This window comes from Mustelus asterias, chromosome 9 (assembly GCF_964213995.1).
Source record: "Mustelus asterias chromosome 9, sMusAst1.hap1.1, whole genome shotgun sequence".
NCBI lineage: Eukaryota > Metazoa > Chordata > Chondrichthyes > Carcharhiniformes > Triakidae > Mustelus > Mustelus asterias.
In genome coordinates this window covers 100,554,557-100,577,445 of record NC_135809.1, presented here as the reverse complement: position 1 = coordinate 100,577,445, position 22,889 = coordinate 100,554,557, and the positions used below count along the sequence as shown (strand labels likewise).

At 39.5% G+C, this 22,889-nt stretch overlaps 1 protein-coding gene across 2 annotated transcripts in view; it reads right to left on the bottom strand.

Annotated features, from left to right (window-relative positions):
* Window positions 1–19,777, bottom strand: part of LOC144498874 (low-density lipoprotein receptor-related protein 5-like) — a 172,970-nt gene extending 153,193 nt beyond the window's left edge. The window contains exon 1 of one of the 2 annotated variants that reach the window (XM_078220687.1): window positions 19,587–19,777. In XM_078220687.1, the coding sequence (XP_078076813.1) occupies window positions 19,587–19,641 (55 nt within the window). In that variant the 5' untranslated portion in view covers window positions 19,642–19,777. The remainder of the gene's footprint in view (window positions 1–19,586) is intronic. The other variant, XM_078220686.1, reaches the window with a different exon arrangement.
* Window positions 19,778–22,889: the final 3,112 nt, after the last annotated feature.

The window sequence follows — 22,889 nt, the reverse complement described above, 5'->3', positions numbered from 1 at the left end:
TTTTTCAAATAAGGAGTCCAAAACTGTACACAGTGGTCCAGATGTGGTCTCAGCAAGGCCCTGTACAGCTGCAGTAAAACCTCCCTAATTTTATATTTCATGCCCCTTGCAATGATTACCAACATTCCATTTGCCTTCCTAAATATTTGCTGTACCTGCACACTAATCTTTGGTGATTCATGTACCAGGACACCCACTTCCCTCTGTACCATCACATTCTGTAATCACTCTGCCTTTCTATCTTCCCTGCCAAAGTGGACACTTTTCCTGCCATACTTTCCCACATTATAGTCCACCTGCTGAACTTTTGTCCACTCAATTAATCTATGTCTCTCTGTAGACTTTTTAAACCCCTTCTTGGCAACTTATATTCCTAATACAAAGGCTAAATACAGTGAATGCAGATGTAATGCCAACAGTATGGGTTCAATTCCCATACCAGCTGAGGGTGTTCATGAAGGCTCCGCCTTCTCAACCTTGCGCGGTTGATGGGCCGCTGCTGGCATTTGTTGCCCAGTCCTAATTTCCACTGAACTGGCCATTTCAAAGGGCAGTTAAGAGTAAATCACATTGCTGTGGGTCTGGAGTCACATATAGGCGTGGGTGTGCATGTGTGCGGTGTGTGTGCATGCACGGTAAGATTTTGGCAGAGTTGGTGAGTCTGCTTCAAGGTTGGTCGGTCTAGCAGGCAAAGACTTGGATCAGCAATGAGTGAAAGAGTTTTTAATCATTCCCTTAAAATGACGCCGTGAAAAATGAGCCCCCCCCCCCCCCCCACCCTTTTTTTCCTTATAAAAAGTGCCATAAGATCTGGAAAGAAAACCTGCCTGTTCCTCTGGAGAAACATGCCAGTTTTCAGTCAGACCCTGAGATTTGGCCATTTTTGGTAAGATTCTACCCATAGTCAAAGAGGTAGGTTTTAAGGAGTTTTGCAAATGAGGAAAGACGGGCAGGGAGGTGCAGAGGTTTAACGGGGGAATTCCAAGTGATAGATCCTTGACAACTGAAAGCAAAGCCACCAATGATGGAGTGTTTAAAATAGGGAACGTGCAAGAAGCCAGAATCAGAAAGACGCAGACATCTCAGAGGATTGCATAGTTGAAGGAGGTATAGAAATAGCATTGGGCAAGGCCATGGAGGGATTTGAAAACAAGGATGAAAATACTAAGATTGAGACATAGCCAGACTGGGAGCCAATGTAGGCTGGTAAGCACAAGATGAACCAGATGGCAGCAGAAGTTTAGATGAGCTCAAGTTAATGGAGGATGGAAGATGGGAGTGCAGCCAGGAGAGCTTTGGGATAGATAGTAGGTGGTCTTGATGATGGTGCTGGTATGCAATTAGAAGCTCAACCTAGGGTTAAAAATAATGAAGGTAGTAAACGTCCGATTGAGCATCAAACAGTTGCCAGATGGATGGAGTCAGTGGCTAGGGTGTGGAGTTTGTGGTGGGGATTAAAGACAGCGGCAGGGGCCTTCCCAATGCTCAGTTGAAGGAAATTACTGTGCATCAATAATGGATGTTAGGAACCAGTCTGACAATTTAGAGATCATCTCACTTAATTTTACAAAAGAAAAAAATAGTGTTATAAAAACAAATGTGGCACTACTGGTTGTATAGCAATAGATTTCTTAATTCTGGGTAGAAATATACCCAAAAAGATAATTTTTTTAAAAACTCTTCATAGAAATTTTACGGATCACAATCAAGTAGGAATGAAAATAATAGTGTAGACCTAAAAGGTTAGATGTTTGAGTCCAGTTGGTAATCAGGACAAGAAAATAATTCACTTTACAAAAAGGGACAATAGCACAACATGGGAAATGTTTATAAACCTGCCACTGGCTCCGGGATATCAGGTCAGTCGTAGAAAGAAAATCTAACAAAAAAAATTAAAATCCTTTCAAACAGAAGTAATATACTTGTGATGAAACTTGTTTGATTTTTGATGAGACTCTGTATCAGTCATAAAATGGTGCTGATGACAGAAAGGGAAGAGAATTTTCAAATAAAACAAAACAGTTTGAGAAAGTATTATAGCCAATTAATATGTAGTTCTGGGTCGGTGGGATCACAGAGTCATGATGCTGCCCAAGTTAACAAAACTTCCTTTTAAAATGTTTTAAGAACATAGTTTTGCACAGGCAAGCCAAAAGAACGTTTGTTAATCTTTGCGGATTCAGTCAGTTTATTCACAAAAATCATCCTTCACATTTCCCGTTGAAAAATCAGGAACATAATTTGCAAATCGAATGCCATACTGTCCAGAGCAAGATAGACCTCTGCTGTCCGTCAACAGGACCGCTTGCATGGTTTGTATCGCAATTATCAATATCAGTTTCCTAAAGCCATACCCCATCACAGAAACATCAAGCATTTTTTTTATTTTGTGCGGTTTTCCCTTTTGGCACTAATCAGAGTCTCAAACTGCTCACTGCCTCCTTAAAACTAACTTGCATAGTGTCTGGACTTGTTCCAATATCATTTTCTCTATTAATTGTGTCTGCCCTTAACCTTGGATCTGCACTTAATTTGCAGCCTTATACATGCCAGCTCTCATAACTATAACTTCCTCAGAAGGCATCTGACATGCTTGTTCCTCCACGTGCCATGCACTATCCCTGGTTAGTTACACAGTTCAATGGTTACCAATATGTAAGAAAATGCTATATAATTATCCTATTCTTTTTCAAGTCCCATAGCTTGCTCTCTCCCCATATGTACTTTTTGGCAATCTTACAGATTACTTTTTCCCCCTTAGACAACGACCCAGACTGAAGACAGACCAATTTTAAAAACAAAAATACATTACATAAGTCTACAAGGGCTATTGCAGACTTCACTCCACTGATTCAAGAAGTAAACTTAGAGAATATTCAGAAAAAACATCATTTGAGTATTTTTGCCATGCACCAAATAGCTACATCACATTTGATCTTTCTGAAAACCTTTTCAGATAACCTTACAAAAAAATACTTTCAAGTCACACTGCTAAGACTTTTTATCTACCTCATAGCTGAAAAGAACGAATCGGAGTAGAATAATTCTTAAGTATATATGGCTGCACCAGCTAATATTCCCAAGGAGACCGGTCTCCAATGTGCCCCCAGTTAGAAGTATAAAATTAAGCCAAAAATGTTTGCAGCCTATTTAATTAGAATTGAATTGCTAGAATACTCAAGGTCATCTGATACTGCCCAATCCATCAACGCTACAATGTGATTAACTTCGAGGTTGCCATAAAAATCAAACTTCTGTCGATCATTCAATGTATTCTGGTCAAGGAACAGGGTTTACAGCAAACTTCAAGCAAACAAATACCTTAAAGGAAATTCAGTGAAACTGACAGAAATATAAAATGAAAAGGATGAATCCGTATGCATTTGCAGAAATAAAAACACACTCATTCTAATTTAGACAAAAGTTGTAGTTTGAGAAACAAGGGCTTCTTTTCCCATTGATGATGTTTTAATTGTCCATGTAACAGGCTCCCAAAATAGCAACAGCTCAACCTAATGCTACAAACACTCCATGCTAGCTTTCCTTCATCTCAACTGAATAAACCAAACACCATTTACTACAAATCAGAAGATGCCTGTAGCAAAATAGACCACGTAATGGACTTTATAATCCACTCGCACTTAAAACTCAGACTACAGTGTCTCTTAGCATTAAACTGTTGCACTCAATCCATTATGTCGAACATAGAACAGTACAGCACAGGAACAGGCCCTTCGGCACAACATTGTGGGCCAAACATGATGCCAAATCAAACTGATCCCTCTATCTGCCCTTGGTCCATATCCCTCTATTCCTTGCACATTCATGCGCTTAGCTAAAAGCCCCTATCGTATCTGCCTTCACCACCACCTCTGGCAGCTCGTTCCAGACACCTACCACTCTGTGTAAAAAACTTGCCCCTCACATGACCTTTGAGCTTTTCCCCCTGTCACCTTAAGTGCATGCCCCCTAATATTACACATTTCAACTCTGGGAAAAAGATTCTGACTGTCAACCCCATCTATGCCTCTCAATTTTGCAGACTTCTATCAGGTCTCCCCTCAGCCTCCGCCAGAGAGAACAACCCTAGTTTGACCAGCCTCTCCTTATAGTTCATACCGTCTAATTATTTTCCATTTATCCAAATATAGAAGAAAAGTTTGTTCAATCATGTACCTTAATCTAAAGAATCGAAACTGTCTTTTCACCTGGATAATATGTCTGCTGGTAAAGGGACACTTTCCTCATGTTTGTAAATTAAAAGGCAGTAATGACAGCATTCGGTTAATGACACAAAGCCTTAACCAGTTATCAATATTCCTTTTTTTTTTACATATTAAAACCAATTCAAATATACAATTTTTGCAGTAATTAACTTATTTAGTGTTTTGTTATTATTTAGGCAAAAAATAGCTGCCAGTTGTGCAGGTTGTTGAATGCTATGTCACAATGTCAAGGAAAGCTAATGTCTACTTTATCTTCCATGAAAAGCTTAATTTCTACCTATGTTTCATTTCAAAGTATTATTACAATTGAGTATTTATTTTGATCACTGGAATTAGATCATTAAAATCTGAACGTCAAATGCTCAGTTATTTTTAAAATATTTTACGGCAGCTGCTTTGGAAAGTTTTCTCAACCTCCTCCTTCTCACCTGAAAGGTTCACAAAAACATGCAGTTTTCCCACAGTTGGACTCAATTCCCCAGCTGCACAAATAATACAGCTTCATACCTCTAAACACACCCAGATGGCATTGTTCTAGGAATCACAAAGCCATCGCACAAAGAATCTGCAGTTAAATAGGCCCTCATCGATCCACAGGGTATGCTAAAGCACTTTATGACCAATAAATTATTTTTGACATGCAATCACTCGTTCCACAGATAAATATTATCAGTCTCTAACCTAGAGTGGGTTTAAAAGAACACAAACTCTTCATCCATTACTCATTTTATTTCTGAAGTAGACTTTTTAATCATTTCTAGTGTTCAAGTCAGCTTTGAAAAGAAGATCATGCACTTCTATAGCACCTTTCACAGCCACCTCCCTACATGACCCCCAGATGTCCCAAAGCAAATTACAGCCAATTGAATACTTTGAAACTAGTCATCATTGCAACGTAGGAAATGTGGTGGCCAATTGGCAAACACCAAGACCATACAAACAGCAATGCTGACCAGCTAATCTTTTTTTTAAAATTAAGGATAAATATTGCCCAGGCCATCAAAGAGAACTCGCCTGCTCTACTTTAAATAATGTCAAGGGGTCTTCACATATTGTACTATACAGTAAAAATATAGAATTTAGAAGCCATTTAACACAAATGTTTTTCCATACTGCTATAATACTTGACATAGTACAGAAAGAGTAACATTTACTGTAATGTCAATTTCGTAAATAAATTGGGTTAAATAGAAGGGGAATGAAAACTGGCAGTGCAATATCACAGCAGGGCAGGCTTTTATTAAATTTTCAGTTGGTGCCCAGTTCTGCAATGGGGAGATGCTCTCTTCCCACTGAAACCCCACCCCATGAAAAACAGCTCCACGACACAGCTAAATAGCTTTTTCAATCTTCTGGTCGATGTGTGTTCTTCAACCATGATCACCAAAGCAGACTATCTGGTCATCACTGCTGTTTCTGCAAATTGGCTGTCGCAACTTCTACATTACAAAGGCGACTTAACTTCAAAATTACTCCAGTGACTATAAAGTGCTTTGGGATGATAGGATAGCATGAAAGGTGCTTGAAATTCTTCACTTCACAATGAAGATCAGCATTTCCATTTTAATCTTTTTGACTAAATGTGAACCTGTAGAGTTGTTTGGAGTTGAATTTTGTATTAGAACCAAAAACCACACCATTAATGGTCAGTGTGACATTAAAACATCAAACTGAACGTCTGTAGAGAAACATTCATATTCAGAGTACAAATTCCACAATTTCATGACACACGGAGAGGCTCAACTCCTCCAGCAATTTGTAGCAAATCTCTCCTCAATACCAAATGCTATGATTCTTCACATTGTTAACTCACTGCTATTCCACCAGCAATTTCTGGGCCAAATGAACAGGACGGAAGCATCTCCAGACCACGATGGCTTCCACCAATGATTTTAATAGACAAACCAACCTGTATCCTTGTCTGCTTCCTCTGGTTTCTGTGCTTCCCTGTTACCATTTTACAGTGAGGCAAAGAGGAGCGCAGTAAAGAGAAGAATATTTTTGAGGCAGAGGTAGAATTTTGACTAATAAGACAATCAAAGGTTGTCAGATGGGCGGCAGAATGTGGCATTGAGGCCACAATCAAATGAATCATGATCTTTTTGAATACTCCAGCTCTGAATTCATATGTTTATCTGTTTGCATTATTTTTGTACAAAACACAGGCCAATTACATTTTTCCCTACATGCAGGGAAGTTTTCAAACAAGATTTTTATAACAGTAATTTTAACAAATGTATTATAGGTCGCCCTGCCAACTATACCACATATTTGCATTAAATATATTTTAGTTTTTATCACAATATCATAATTGGCAGACAGTACATTAACGTGGGTTGGTGGGAGGCAGGAAAGCACATTTCACAGAAGCATCAGCTGAATCACTCACTATTTACACATCCGTATATTGTACTTGTACAATCAAAATTTATAATTAATGTTTTCAATTTTAGGTGCCTAACTAGCATGTGGTTTAAACAGTATACAAGATAAGGAGCTACTCTGCATCATTCAGCCCATGAGGCAAGGAATACAACAAAATATTTGGTTTCAAATGTTGAGCGAATAGGATATGTACAAAAAGGGTCCTCTTTCCAACCTTTTTTTTGGGTGCTGGTGAACACCTATTAAATAAACAATTCTCCAAACAACAAGTGTGCAGAAACCTAAACTAATTAATGAAGAACTGGTTAGTATCTCTAGTTCAGAAATGCCCAAATTTTTTTTTAAAATTAAATACAAACGTCATACCAATGCCACCAGATTCCATATCCACATCATGACCAGATTCCATAAGCAGAGACAGCAGTAAGTCTAATATAAAATTCTGATGACAGGTTATTGACCTGAAACATTAATTCTTGTTTCTTTCTCCGCAGATACTGCTAGGCCTGCTGAGTATGTACAAGGGGTTCTGTTTTTTTTAAAAATTAAATTATCTGATTCCGTGAGACCAGCCAACAGAAAGATCCATTTTAGCAGGTCATCTGAGCCACTGTCTTAGCCATGTCGTGGGCTACCTCAATACTTAACAGGCCACATATAAAGCTTCAATGTTCCCTTTTGCTTGCATACATTAGAAGCAGCTGACCTGAATAAACCTGGGGTATTCTGATTCAGGATTTAACTACCAATTCAACCCACAAAATTAAAAGAGAGACTAGCAAGGAAAAGTAAGCATGAATTGGAATGAAGTTGCATGAGACCCTGCTTCCATTGTTCGGGAAGCACACATATCAATTAGCACCCCCCCCACCACCATCACCCTTTAGCCATCATATGCACAAAATCAGTCATAGCTTGAACATTCCTGCTCAAACCAGAATGCTAACAGAAGTAACATTTTTCACCCAAATGTCTTACAATATAAATTATTTATGCTTTATTTGGCAAGGCTATTCAATGTAAGATCATTTTGATTTGATTTGTCACATGTACTGGGATACAGTGATAAGTATTGTTTCTTGTGCGCTATACAGGTACAACATAGCATTCATGATGTACATAGGGGGAAAAGAAGAGAGTGCAGAATAGTGTTGCAGTTACAGGTAGAGTGAAGAGAAAGATAAGCCTAATACATGATATATGCGACGCTACTGTGCCTTTAAGAAATGTATTTTAATCATGTTTCTCTGCAGTTTTTTTTAAAGAGGGCCTTTGTGCTCGTTGCTGACCTGTCTGAAATTGTGTCCTTTTATTGTCGTTAGAATCATAATAGGATTTTTGTTCATTTTTAATTCGGGCCTAATGCACGCTCCTAGAATTTTATGACCCTTTTGAATCATTGGATGGAAGAATGATTGATAGGTTAGGTAAGACAGGTTTTCTTTCCTCAAGAGTTCTTACTTTCAGTTTTGGTTGCTGGCTAGTTAGGTGTTTGGACTCCAGGCTAGATGAAGTGTGTTTGTCTCTCTCCCTGGTATTAGAAATTCTGTTGGCTAGTTGGAAGCAGTCTTTCTTACTTTTCTGGTGTGAACATTTTGCTGTTGATGGTTTGCTAGCTAGAGGTAAGCAGTGGATCTAGCTCGAGGTGTTTGAAGCTCCAGGGCTGGGAATTCAGAAATTCAATTATTTATCCAGAGGACTAATTCACAGCAGGTGTTGCAGAGCTAGAAAATCCAACATCACATGAGCATTCTTATTTTCTGTGCTAAACCTGGGATTGGGTATGTTTGTTTGATTGGAAAAGTACATTGAGCTGTTAAGGTTTATTCAATATCATGGTTGTTTTTTTTCTTGTTTGTAATTGGTAAAAGTTCTTGCTAATTTTCTTTCTATGTGTTAACTGTATTCTTAAATAAACTTTGTTTGATAAAATTGGGTCAGTTAAATCATACCTGGGGTGAAACATCGTATGCTTATCCGTGCCAAAATTCAAAGTGCAAAACTTATGATCTAGGCTGACTTCATAAAACACCTTGTAGTTTCCGACCTTGATTATAACAGATAGGACCATTCAAAAATCTGATGACAGCAGGGAAAAAGCTGTTCTTCAGTTTGTTGGCACGAGTTTTCAGATTTTTCCTGACGGAAGAAGGTGGAAAAGAGTAAATCTGGGTCGCATGGGGTCCTTGATAATACTGCTGCTTTCCCGAGGCAACGGGAAGTGTAGATGGATTCAAAGTGTAGATGTATCCAAAGGATTGCGCCTCTTTCCTCCCTTTAAACAGTGGTATAACCACAGCTTTTCTTTTAATCCTCACAAAAACATATCATGTCTTGCCAGCATTGACATGCATACAGTACAATTACTTGGGCTTCATCCACTTTGTTCAATAAATTTTAACCAAGGCATACAGTTTGAGGTTTCAACTGTTTTTTTACCCTCGCCAAAATTCATAATCTCCTTCCTGGTGGTATGGCTCTGCAAGCCAGACTTGTTCTAGTATTTCGCCCAATTGCCTGTTATTTAAGTGCGAGCCATAAGCAGTAGCCTTTTCAACGGTTTAATCCAAGTTTCTCATCATCCATATTAAAGTTCTAGATTTGCTTTTAAGCTGAAATCCTGGTTAAAAATCCACTATTTGTAAATCACAAATACACAGATTCCTCGAAGTAGTCATGTAGGTTAATATAGCCATAGAAATGCAAACAAACAACCAGGTTCACTTCTAGATGGATTGAATTGAAACACAAAGAAACTGTCAAATTCACTGTCTTTGGTATCGGACGTAAAACGTTCATCAAATTCACTCTTCGTCACTTTGGCTATGGAATAGATTACAAGGATCCTTTCAGGGTCATCCTGACTTGAAACGTTGGTTCTGTTCTCTATCAGACCTGCTGAGATTTTCCACAATTTTCTGTTTTGGTTTCAGATTCCAGCGTCCGTAGTAATTTGCTTTTAGCACTCTGGATCAGATTTGATACTTTTGCTTTCAGAATTATCCCTCCATAAAGAAATCACATCTTCCTCTGCATCTATTGAATTGGATATTCTGCATTTTTTGATTAAATCTGATGACAGTTTGTGCTTTAATAGCATCCCACGATTTGACGATGAACACAAAACATCAAGCAGGGCAGCAAGCATATTTCCACTATTTGTGAAGGTTTTATCTCCACCAATTATTCACTGATACTACTCGGCACGAACTTGATCCTTGAATGACTTGTTGGGGGCACTCATCCAAAGCATGTTAGAACTCCTAGTATAACTGCAATTTGGGTGATATTTCTTTACAAACACCTCTTATTCTCACCAGTTAAATGGGATTTGAACAAATGTCCCACACTGTAATAAGCTGTGTTCTTTGCAATGGTCATCGAGGTGTCTATTGATTTGGTTTGTCACATGTACTGGTATACAGTGAAAAGTATTGTTTCTTGCGCACTATACTGACAAAGCATACTGTTCATAGAGTACATGGGGAGAAGGAAAGGAGAGGGTGCAGTATGTAGTGTTACATACATACAGTATTGACCCAAAACTTCACCTCATCCTCATTCATCCAAGCATGTTCATGGACAAATCACTTGCAGCATGATTTATGTTTGAAAATTACCATAGGCTTTAATTTTATTTCATTGGTGATGCAGGCTTGAATCTCATCTTCTCATGTCCTGTGCTTTTCACAAGAAGTGTTTTCAAACCTTTCCATCCCACAGTTTGGGGTTGCTGGGCAAATCTAAATGCATGAGTGTTTCTTCCATGTTGCTGATCTGACATAACTGGTGTTTTTGCCACTGTCTGACGATGAATTGCTGGAAATTGGTAATATTGGCATTCCGGTCTTTTGGTAATCACTGAGCAATCTTGGTCTCCTGCTGCAACACTAGATTGTTAACTACACCAACAAGCTGTTGCTCGGAAATATTTGTTCGACTTGCTTTGATTTGGTCCACCCAATTCTGTATATACACATTGCATTTCTGGTGATGATCTAATAATTCTGATGATTTTCACGTGATTCTAACACATGCTTCTCAAGATCTTAATTCCCTGTTCTCATGGCGCATTTGGTCTTGGGCAGTTTCTTCAGTGCAGATTCCTTCTTCCGTACCTGCACCAATCTTTCACAAACACTGAATTCCTGCACTGCAGTGGTTATTTGTCGAGTTTTAGCTTGAAATCAGCTTCGCACTTCATCTTTTTGAACAAATGTCCCACACTATAATAAGCTGTGTTCTTTGCAATGGTCATCGAGGTGTCTATTGATCTGGTTTGTCACATGTACTGGTATACAGTGAAAAGTATTGTTTCTGGCGCACTATACCGACAAAGCATACTGTTCATAGAGTACATGGGGAGAAGGAAAGGAGAGGACGCAGTATGTAGTGTTACATGCATATAGTATTGACCCAAAACTTCATTATTTGCCCTGTACAGTCTGCATTGCTTGAACTCTTCTTGGCAACTTGGCCCATATTGTCTGCTTGATCCATGTGTTGATTTACAAGGCAAGTAAATCATACATTTCTGAAAACTTAATGCCAACTACTAATGCGAAATGTAGCATTTCTTGACAGAAAGGTCGGGGTGGAGGAGGTGGGGGGTTGATTTACACACCGAGTATAGGCCCAAGCATCAATTTTGGAACTGAAAAAAATGGGATCATCTTATATACCTATACATCGTGAGCTGTGATCTGTTTAATGTGCAAGAAACCTTGGTCAGACCATGGTTGGAATATTGTGAACTGTTCTCGGCTCCATATTATTATTGGATATGGAGATGGTGCTAAGAGATTTACCAGAATTATATCAGAACTAACAGAGTATACCCATCAGGAAAGCTTGAACAAATAACATGAATGCATTCAAGCGGGAAGCTGGTTAAAAACACAAGGGAGAAAGGAATAGAAGCACATGTCGATGGGGTTAAAAGAGAAGTGGGTGGTGGTTAGCAAGGAACATAAACAGAGGCACAAGTGTGTTGGACTGAATGGCCCATTTCTGTGCTGTAAATCATTTATAACCTAGTTAAATTCTTTTTGGGGATCATTGTAATCTGCTGCAGAGTGAATGTTTCAGGGATTGATTAAACTCTACACCCTTTGCTTACTTGTCTTTGGAATTGATTTGGTTTATGATCAAAGTACTACTGTCCAATTTATAAAAATAAAATGGAAAATAAGTAAATTTAAGGATCATGTATTTTGTTTACTGGATGGTTAAATCTTAAACCCCACATAGCAACGGTCCACAAAGTTGATCAAAGAAAAATGGCTTGTCTGATAAGGAATAAACATATTGGAGCAAAGTTTTCTGTGGAAGATTGTTGGCTATTAAAAATATCAAAAATGTGCTGCCTGAGTTACACATTCTGCCCTTAGCTTCATGAAAGCATCTTTCGGCACTGAGCTCCCTTGCTCTTTTTATTTACAAGTTTGCTGTATTTCTCCACTAAACTCACTCAGAAAGTTAACACCTGTCATCACAGGTGCAAGTATCCTTTTAACAATGTGTTAACTTGTAATTACTGCCAGTCAACCTCTTTGGCACTGAAAACTATCTGCTCCAAATATGGAGAGACATTGCTTCAAGTTTTGAAATTTTCCAAAAGTTAAAAAAATGTCAAAACTTTAAATGTATTTTTCTTTTCTATCACATTTTTCACTCTTATTCCAATCATTCTTTTCTCTCTATTACTCTGTACCTGATATGATTTCTGCTTGGTCCTTCCTCTATTTATTTTTCAATCCTTTCAACTTATTAGCTGAGGACATATCTCCTTGTTCAGACTGCCTCCTTGCTCTGCCTTTATAAGCTTGCACTTTCAACAACTTTATTAACAAACATATTTTGAGCTGAAAGTTGCAAGAGTAAGTGATAATAAGACTGTTACGTTATGACGAGCAGTTAATTTTGTGCCTTTATTGGAAAACGTAATGATAGTAATTTTAATAGACCTGCTACTAATATATTAGCCTATTATAAATTTCAGTTGGAAACATGTCAGTTATAGACACTGTAAGCATTGGTCACAGCAAATCTTGCATTGATAATATTTAACTGGAAGCCGTAAATAATGCCAGACTTGAGTTGTTAAGTTTACATGAAGCATTCTGTACATGGTTCAATGTTCTACCTCCTCGTAAATAAAACAAACCTATGAATAAAATGCAGCTGGGAAAGCTATTATCACTGTCTGTCAATAAGTCATTCTGATATCAGACATACTTGCGAGGGAAATGGAACAGTTGATTGGTTACTTATTCCTGTGATCATGCCAGACCAAAGTTACTGACAATAAAAAAAAAGTTAAAATCTGTGGTGGTCACAAAAAAAAATGAAAGGAAACACTATTCCTTTTCTTCCTTTGAGTTTCTTAATTTAAATTTCAGAAGCACCATAACTCAATCATGCACCTTTTGAAGAGACTCCAACAGATGCAGAATGTTCAAAGCAGCTGCTATGCAAAATAATTTGAAGTGCAAGGGGCCTATAATTTTCCAGGTATCATAATTGAAAAGTCCGCATCTATACACATTTTTAGAGCTGCAAAAATCAAAGGAGGTCTCACAGTCTTAAAACTGAGATAAATGGCATAAATGCCTCCTTGAATCATGTTGCGCTCCTTCCTGTCATAAGAAGCATGCTCCCACGTACAAGTTGAGATGCCAAATTTCTTACATTGCTTAAAAACCAATCTTTATATGATCACCAAGAATATTTGGAGTTTGCACATTCTCTTCGTGTCTGCGTGGGTTTCCTCCGGGTGCTCCGGTTTCCTCCCACAGTCCAAAGATGTGCGGGTTAGGTTGATTGGCCATGCTAAAATTGCCCTTAGTGTCCTGGGATGCGTAGGTTAGAGGGATTAGTGGGTAAATATGTAGGGATATAGGGGTAGGGTCTGGGTGGGATTGTGGTCGGTGCAGACTCGATGGGCCGAATGGCCTTTCTCTGTGCTGTAGGGTTTCTAAGATTCTAAGATTTATATTTATTTTATAATACAAATGCAAAAATCAATAGGGAAATATTTTCTCTCTGGTTGGTACACATAGCAAAATCAGAATCCAGTTTCTATTAAAACAATGTGCAGGAAAAACTTCCAGTATCTCTCAGCAAATCATTTTTCCCCTCCATTTTGAGATTGAGATCCAATTTTGAGGGTGGCACGGTAGCACAGTGGTTAGCACTGCTGCTTCACAGCGCCAAGGACCCTGGTTCGATTCCCAGCTTGGGGGTCAGTGTGTGGAGTTTGCACGTTCTCCCCGTGTCTGTGTGGGTTTCCTCCAGGTGCTCCAGTTTCCTCCCACATTCTGAAAGAAGTGCTGGTTAGGTGCATTGATCCGAACAGGCGCCGGACTGTGGCGACTAGGGGAATTTCACAGTAACTTCATTGCAGTGTTAATGTAAGCCTTACTTGTGATTAATAAATAAACTTTACTTTATCCCTGTGGTGCTCTAACTCCAGCCTTTTATACATCCTCCAGTTTAAAAGCTCCACCATTGCAGCTGAAAGTATGGCTGCCATTGGCCCTAAACACAATTCCCTCCAGAACTGTCTAAACTACTATTTCTTTCAGACATTCCTTAATATCTATGTGTTCAACCAAGCTTTTAGTCTGTCTATTATAATATCCCCTTCTGTAGTGTCAAATCTTGTTAGATAACTTTTGAAGTGCTTTGGGATGCTTTGTTATGTTAAAGGCACAATGTAAACACAAGTTTTTGTTATATAGCTTTATAAACTCATGTTTAAATCATCTCCCGGGTGTTAAAAAATCTTTTAAAAGAAATGGTAAAGTCTGATCTCATGTATCCTTTAACTAAAATATTACAGAATGTATTATGAGGATAAGTCAATTGTGAAGAAGACTGGAGCAGAAAAGGCCTTTACTTCCTGTGAAAACCGAAGTAACACTTCACCTGACATTGATAGTAGGAAAGAGGTACAAGACCATTGCACACCTTAATATATTATTTTTATGTTCAAAGGGGGAGCTCAAGGTCTTCCTTGTTTTGAAAACTGAGACAAGCAGTTCAGCTGCTTCTGATACATCCCTCCCCCCTTTCTCACCAAGCCAAAACTTTGACAAGATTTAATCTGCCCAAGCCAAGAACTTGAGTCTTTCAGCAGATTCTCTTCTTGTTCTTTCCTGCCGTCCCTGAGCGCATCTTGCCCAGGGGACCCAACTCCCCCTCGCTTGATCCTATTCTCACTTAACTTCAGGCCATATGACTCGGATTCATCCTCACCTTAATTAATTTCAGGCTTTTTCTCATTCATTTGACTTCCTTTCCTGGCTTCCATGCTACTTGACATTATATTTGGTTCCCAGACAAGGCTCCGGTACTGGCCCCTCCCCTTCATCGCTCTCCTCATCGAGAAACTTGTATGACATTTCTGTCCTTTCAAACACCTCATTTCCATCCTTCTTTCCTCTACAAAGCCTTTGAATGTGTTGTTGCTTCATAAATCTGTGTTTATCTTTCCTGCTGTTCCATGTTTAAATATCTTCGGTAGTCATGATGTGGAGATGCCGGCGTTGGACTGGGGTAAACACAGTAAGAAGTTTGACAACACCAGGTTAAAGTCCAACAGGTTTATTTGGTAGCAAAAGCCACACAAGCTTTCGAGGCTCTGAGCCCCTTCTTCAGGTGAGTGGGAATTCTGTTCACAAACAGAACTTATAAAGACACAGACTCAATTTACATGAATAATGGTTTTAGTATTCGCATTCCAACCATTATTCATGTAAATTGAGTCTGTGTCTTTATAAGTTCTGTTTGTGAACAGAATTCCCACTCACCTGAAGAAGGGGCTCAGAGCCTCGAAAGCTTGTGTGGCTTTTGCTACCAAATAAACCTGTTGGACTTTAACCTGGTGTTGTCAAACTTCTTACTGTAAATATCTTCAATCAGGTTTCCATCCCTGTCACAGCACTGAAATGGCCCTAATCAAAATCACAGATGACATCCTCTGTGACTGTACATACGGTGCGCTCTCTCTCCTAACCCTTCACAAACTGTCGAACAGTTATTAACACCATTCTCCTCATTAATCAAGCAAGTGGGACTGCCCTCTCTTGATTCCATTCATATCTGCATGGTCGTAATCTCCTGCAACAACTTATTTTCATGTCCTTGTACTGTTATAACTGGAAATCCCCAAGGATCTATCCTTGGCCTCATACTAATTCTCATCTACATTCTGCCCTTTAGCAACGCTCTGAAAATACACGTTGCACATATAGACCAATGATACCCAGCACCACCACCTCTCTGGACCCCTCAATGCCACCGTGCTGTCAAACAGATTGCCCTCCAGCTCTGGGTGAACTAAAATCTCCTCCAATTAAACACTGGGAAGACTGAAGCATTGCCTTCACCTCCCCATACCCCAACCTGCCACAAACTCCATTTGCTAGCTACTTTTTTATCCTCCTCCCTAGCCACTCTCTCAGGTTCAGCCATACTGTCCACAACTTTGGCAATATATCTGCCTACTTCAACCGCTGTAATATTGCTGGTCTCGCCCCATTTACCCTAATCCAAGCCTTTGTTACCTTCAGACTGGACTACACCAATGCTCTCCTAACCAGCCTTCAACTTCCACTCTCCATGAACTTAACTGTCCCATATCCAAGGTCACACCAATTCCCATTCACTCCTTCTGCTGGCATACGATTTTAAAATTCTCAAATCTATCCATGGGTTTGCCCCTGCCTATCTCAAACCTCCTCCAGCCCAACAACCTTCTGAGAATTCTCCATTCCTCCAACGCTCGGCCTTTGCCCCTTACTCGTGGCTCTGTCCTCAGCAGATGAGATCCTAAACCTCTCTGTCCTTCTTTCTTCCTTCAAGACAATTGTAAATTCCTCCCTCTTTCACTAAGCTACTGGTCAGCTATTCTAATTGTCATCTTCTTTGGCTTGGTATCAATTTTCATTTGATTAGTTTCCCATTAAAGATATCCTACAGTGCCAAGTTGTTGAAATAGAGAAAAGTGAATAATATAACTGAAGACCTGGCTTTTCCACTTGAATTCTGTCCTTTTTAAGCAAAAGACCTTCAATTTGTTATAACTATGAAAGTCTATTTAGTGGGTCACTTGGTCTAAACAGTAGCATTCTCGCCCAAGCTCAGAAGATCACGTGTTCAAGCCCTTATTTTTCATGTGAAATGCTGAAGAAATGTTTTAATATAATAATCTAAATTGGCCAGATAAAGAAATTGACTCATGATCACATCGTTATGATAAAATGTCCCTACTTTTTTTCTTTCCTTTGCCAATTTTCTCTTCTCTCCTCCTGAACCTTTGCTGTATTATGATTCCACAAGCTACCAATCAATTTGATAACTACCAGCAATCACTCACATGTTGAACGTTGCCCATGTGTTGCAATAGAGACTAAACTCAAATATGTCCTCACTACATCGACATACCTGCATTTCCAGCTGTGTTTACTGGATAGTGAGTAATGGTGGGAATTCTGGTTGAGTTCTCCCTTCACTAACCTCGCTGAGGTTAACTAGTCCAGCAGAGAATGGAAAAACAAACCCAGGACTTCATGGATTATATTGCTTAGCTGAATAAATGCCATCAACACAAGAGCCTAAGAAATAGTAGTAAACCATTCACTCCCTGGTGAGTGGTTTACTACTATTCAAATAATATTATGGTGGATCTGATTGTGGTCTCAAATCCACTTTCCTGCCTGACCCTCAAATCACTTGTAGATGAAAATTTGCCTTGATTTTATTCAATGATCCAGCTTCCACTGCATTCTGGGGTAGGAAATTTCACAGATTAACAACCCTCAGAGAAGAAATTCCTTTTCAACCCCTTATTCGGAAACTGTACCCACAGCTCCTTAAAACTATTTAATGCCTCTAAAATGTGCTTTGTATGATGAGGGAACTAATATATTATGCAACTGCACTGTTTTCTGGTAAAAGTGACTGATCTAAAATTTACAATCTGACAGCTGAAATCTTGCTCATTACGAGAAAATTAAAAAATTTATTGATGTCCAATAAAGTCAAGAAGTAACAAATCACATGCACATGCCTCTGAAGTATGGAAAATTACTTAATAGAAAGTTTGAGCATTGTGTCAATCAGGAGTGGCATGGTGGCAGAGTGGTTAGCACTGCTGCCTCACAGTGCCAGGAATCCAGGTTCAATTCTGGCCTCAGATCACTGTCTGTCTTGAGTTTGGCTCTCTGTGTCTGCATAGGTTTCCTCCCACAGTCCAAAGATGTGCAGGTTAGGTGGATTGGCCATGCTAAATTGGCTCTTCATGTCAGGGAGATAAGCAGGGCAAATACAAGGGGTTACGGGGAAAGAGCCTGGGCGGGATTGTTGCCAGTACAGGCTCAATGGGCCAAATGGGATTCTATGAAACTATATACTCAGCTACCCCTCAGGTTATTGTAAACAGGCAGCATGTTCGTTTGGTTTGAAATTCTCTCTCAAACTTCGGCATGTAATGAAACTGAGGTAATTAAAAACATATAATGAAACAGGATTATAAAATTCACTATAAACAATCCCACTACTTAAAATTAAACAATAAAAAATTTACAGATCCAAGCTACATCATAAATGCTGCATCTTAATGTCAGGACCACAAATGTGCTCTGAGCCCATGTCAAGTCCCTTTAAAACAGGAGAAATCTTTATTTCCCCAAATACAATAGTTAGATAACATTATTAAAAAGGTTAAGTTTTAATTTTATTTCCCATGCTTGATACAGGTTGGATTATTTCTAGATGTGAAACTAATATACATTAAGTTTCCAATAATAAGTAAAATTCAATAGTTCAACAAATGAACAGATCCACAGACTAATATTCCTGAAAGATGCAATGCACTGAAATATAATTCAAAAATGCAGCTTTAGACAAAACATGTTTGAAGAAAAGTCAATCACATCTTGCGAAATTAAACAAGTCATTTCGAGGTAGAAAGAATGGAATCATTTAGAAAGCTTAGGTTACCGTGAACGTAGATATATATAATATATATATATTTAAAAACCCCTTCAATAAAATAAAGCCTGGGTCAGAGAACTCAGCACAAGGAATTAATAAGCCATTTTATTTCCTGCCAACAACTTCATGTACATGATCTCTGATGCAGTTCCTTAACATGTCATAGCAAAAGAAAATTATGCCCCCCTGGAATATGCACTTTTCAAAGTCTCGGTTTTTATTTTCGACATATTCATTGCCTCGCCAGATTCCGTGAAAACCTTGCACGTCTCCGGTTTCCGTGCGCCGGATATATATATTATTCATTAAGCAACTTGGATTAGTTCAGTTCAAATCTTGCAACTTGTTGTACATTTGTCACTTTCTCAGACAGAAATATCACACACATAAACAGCAAATGAGTGCATCCTGCTAATCCAAATAAAAGTTGTTGGCAGCCACAAAGAGGAACGCTTGCTGCCTACTTATATTGCATTAATTACGAGTTTATACAGGTCGCGTCTTATAGATTTTGACGAACTTTTCGGAACACTGGGAAGTGACACCCGACACCACGTCCTAAATTCTTGTCTTTGTGACCTTAGTGTAATTTTTTTTTATACCCCAAATAAACTTTTCACCCAGTCAACCGATTTCAATTTACCAAATGTTATATTTGACGGTCCCCAAGATCCAGAAACCCGTCGAAGAACTGGCGTCCAGATCCAAATAGTCTTATTTTTTATATCTCTACCACTCTGCGCCTTTTTTCCACACACAAAAAAAATTAAAATCGCTTCTCACTGAAAGGGGTCTGAAGACAAACGCTGATTTGCCACAAGACAGACCCAACAATGGACTTTTTTTTTGCTGTTGCATTTACTACAAGTAACAACGGGACGAGGCAACAAACGCGAAGCCCACAGGCTGATCGGAGATAACAAACAGCCAAGTGTCCCACTTTACCACACGCGCGATCCACACCTACTTACTTACCTGTTGCAACCAAGTAGTGGCTAAAAACGATCAGCGGGAGTAATAAAGTCTCCATTTGTTGCTGGAAGAAGTGAAAATGTTTCACTCAGGCCCCATGGTTACAAAGTATCGACACACTATCACTCCAGCAGCACCTTCAGCCTTTGCTGCCCTGTCGCCAGCACTTTTCCCGGCCGGGCTACTTCCCCCCCACTCTTCAGCCACAACAGGACTCGCCAGCGGAAGCCCGTCCTGATTGACAGCACGTCTGGGCCAATCAACCTCTCATCTTGCCAAATCACTGACTCCCTCCTGACCAATAGGAAGTGAAAAGAAGCGGGATCTTCCCCCTCCCCCTCAAATGGAAGTTCGGCTGAGTTTAAGAATGTTTGCCTTTGGATCAGTGCCACAAGAACCTTCAAAAGGGTGTCGCTTCAGCACAAGAGCGATGCTGTTGATGTTAAGCTTCCTGCACGTAGTCTTATAATTGTTTTTTTTTCTGAAGAGACGCGCGTTGAAAATCCAACATGATTTGGTTTGGGATGGGGGGGGGGGGGGGAATAAAAGATCGCAACAAGTGTTTGTTTTTCTCTCCTGAGTTTTCTCTCATACGTGAACCAAAAAACCCGCTGCTGTGAATGTTCCCCTCAAGCAGTAAAGCCGGGGAAACGTACCAGATTGAATATGCAAAGTTACATGTTTTCACATTTTTAGCCAGGTTATTGGCGGGTACGATCGAAATGCAAAAAAATACTGCCACCATTTGGTATCATGGCAAACAGCAAACAATCTTTGTTCTGTCTGTGATCTGCGCCTCCCAACTTCTCAGTTCACGGACCCTATTCTCCTGTATTACTCCTGTAATAACTGCTGTAAATAAGACCTGATGGGCCGAAAAACGTCAATTTTGTGCCTATAGCCATCTTTGCCAGCTGTGATCCTAACCATATATTTTCCCAAACTCTGCCAATGCAGACTTTCAAATTTAGGCAGCTGTATTTACACATATTCTTCATTATGTTTGAATTTTGCCAACTAGCAGATTTGGAAAGGGTATTTTGAATGTGGCTAAACCCTAACCCCAAGGAACAGCAAGAACTGTTGACATATGTAGCTTTGGGTTGCGATGCTATTTGAGATTGAGCAATGTGAGTTCAAGTATTCGCTCATACAGCAAATGTAGAAGCTTTTAAACAGTGGCATAAGCTGTCTTTTCTTGCCGCAGGCCTCTTTAGCTATAGTGTTCTTGATGTCAAGGTGAGTAGATACCATCCAATTTTCTCCTCACCAGAGACAGCATCCCAACTCTAACTAGTGTCTCCTCAGTTGAAATTAGGAACCCACACTGTGTGAGGAAGCATATGATGGGTTGAGGTGGGAAAATAACCTATTCTTCGGGTGGCATGATGGCACAGTGGTTAGCACTGCTGCCTCACAGCATCAGGGACTCGGGTTCAACTCCCGGCTTGGGTCACTGTGCGGAGTCTGCACGTTCTCTCCATGTTTGCGTGAGTTTCGTCTGGGTGCTCCGGTTTCTTCCCACAGTCTGAAAGTGCACTGCCCATGCTAAATCCTCCCTCAGTGTACCCAAACGTCAACGTTGAGAGCGTTCAAGTGGTTATTGGATAAACATATGGATGATATTGGAATAGTGTAGATTAGAGGGGCTTTAGTTTGGTACCACTGGTCGACGCAACATCGAGGGCCGAAGGGCCTGTACTGCGCTGTAATGTTCTATGTTCTATGTTCAAACAAGTGCTGGAGTATGGCGACTGGGGGATTTTCACAGTAATTTCATTGCAGTGTTAATGTAAGCTTACTTGTGAGACTAATAAATAAACTTTAGTACGATTATCAATATTGTCACTTTTACTTTTATGTAGCTGTGAAAAAAGTTGGTGAACCAGACTCCCTCACAGTTTTAGATATGTCCAATGTGCAGCCATATTGCTTTTATTTAAGTAGTAATCTTCCACTAAAGTTAAATTTGAAGGACTCGTTGATGGACATTGGTGATGTTTTCTATAGGAGATATATTTGAAACAGTCTAATTTCTCTCTGTAAATTTAGAATTAATGCAACAGTTATCAACATTAGAGTTCTTAATTTCTTATAACTGCAGCGTGAATCCAGATAATTCTATCAGGCAAAGACTGTGGTTTAAATTGATGAGTGTGATAAAACAAAAATTACATTTGGTCATCTATCTCAAATTTCTGACACCACTATGGAGCTACATTCTTTTTAATCTCCATTGCCTATAAATAGAGCTGGATGAAGAAAGTTCACATATTAGGGAAAATATTTCGTAACATTTGCTTTGTAACATTCCGTGTCTCTTATCCTGCTTTTAACAGATTTTGTACCCAATATGCTCACACTTGACCAAGAAACCATTGTTGAGTTTAAAGATGTCTCTAATTTTGAGAAAGGAAAGAAACATCTCCCACTTATCCTCTAATCTGGTGCTTTACAGCCACCTCCATCATATTTAGCAGAAGACTCTGCAGCATAGCCAGTCAGATGGCAGAGTTTAGTTCTGCCTTTGAAATTGAAATTGATGCATTTTAGCCAGTAGACTTTTCCAAAATAGTTCAATGCAGTGCTGTTTCTTCAGTGTTGCAAGACCTATCTCTTGGCTGATGGTAGACTAGTGATATAAATCAGTAAGCTTTATTCCAGCTTTCAGAATTCTAAAGCAGCTGAACAGATCTGACAGTTAAATAAGTGCATCTGTCTAGAGTTTAAGACAACTGTTCAGCTTCCAAATATGTTGCTAATCGTGGATCCTTCCATGCCAAAGCATTAGCATTGGCTAACCACACAAATGTTTGATTAGTGTTAGATAGCATTCATGAACTTTAAAATCGATTTAATTTAAAACTAAAACTAGGATGACACAGTGGTTAGCAGTGCTGCCTCACAGCTTCAGGGACCCGCGTTCAATTCCAGCCTTGGGTCACTGTCTGTGTGGAATTTGCACATTCTCCCCCTGTCTGCGTGGCTTTCCTCCGGGTGCTCCGGTTTCCTCCCACAGTCCAAAGATGTGCGGGTTAGGATGATTGGCCATGCTAAATTGACCCTTAGTGTCTGGGGGTTAGCAGATGGGGATAGGTGGGGTTATGGGGATAGGTGGAGTTATGGGGATAGGGCCTGGGGGTGGGATTCTGGTTGGTGCAGACTCGATGGGCCAAATAGCCTCCTTCTGCACTGTAGGGATTCTATTCTGTTCGAATAAAAAATAGTCAGAGAATTAGAATATATGGCCCCTCAAGCCTACAAGCCTACTCCGCCATTTAATAAGATAGTGGCTGACCCATGACC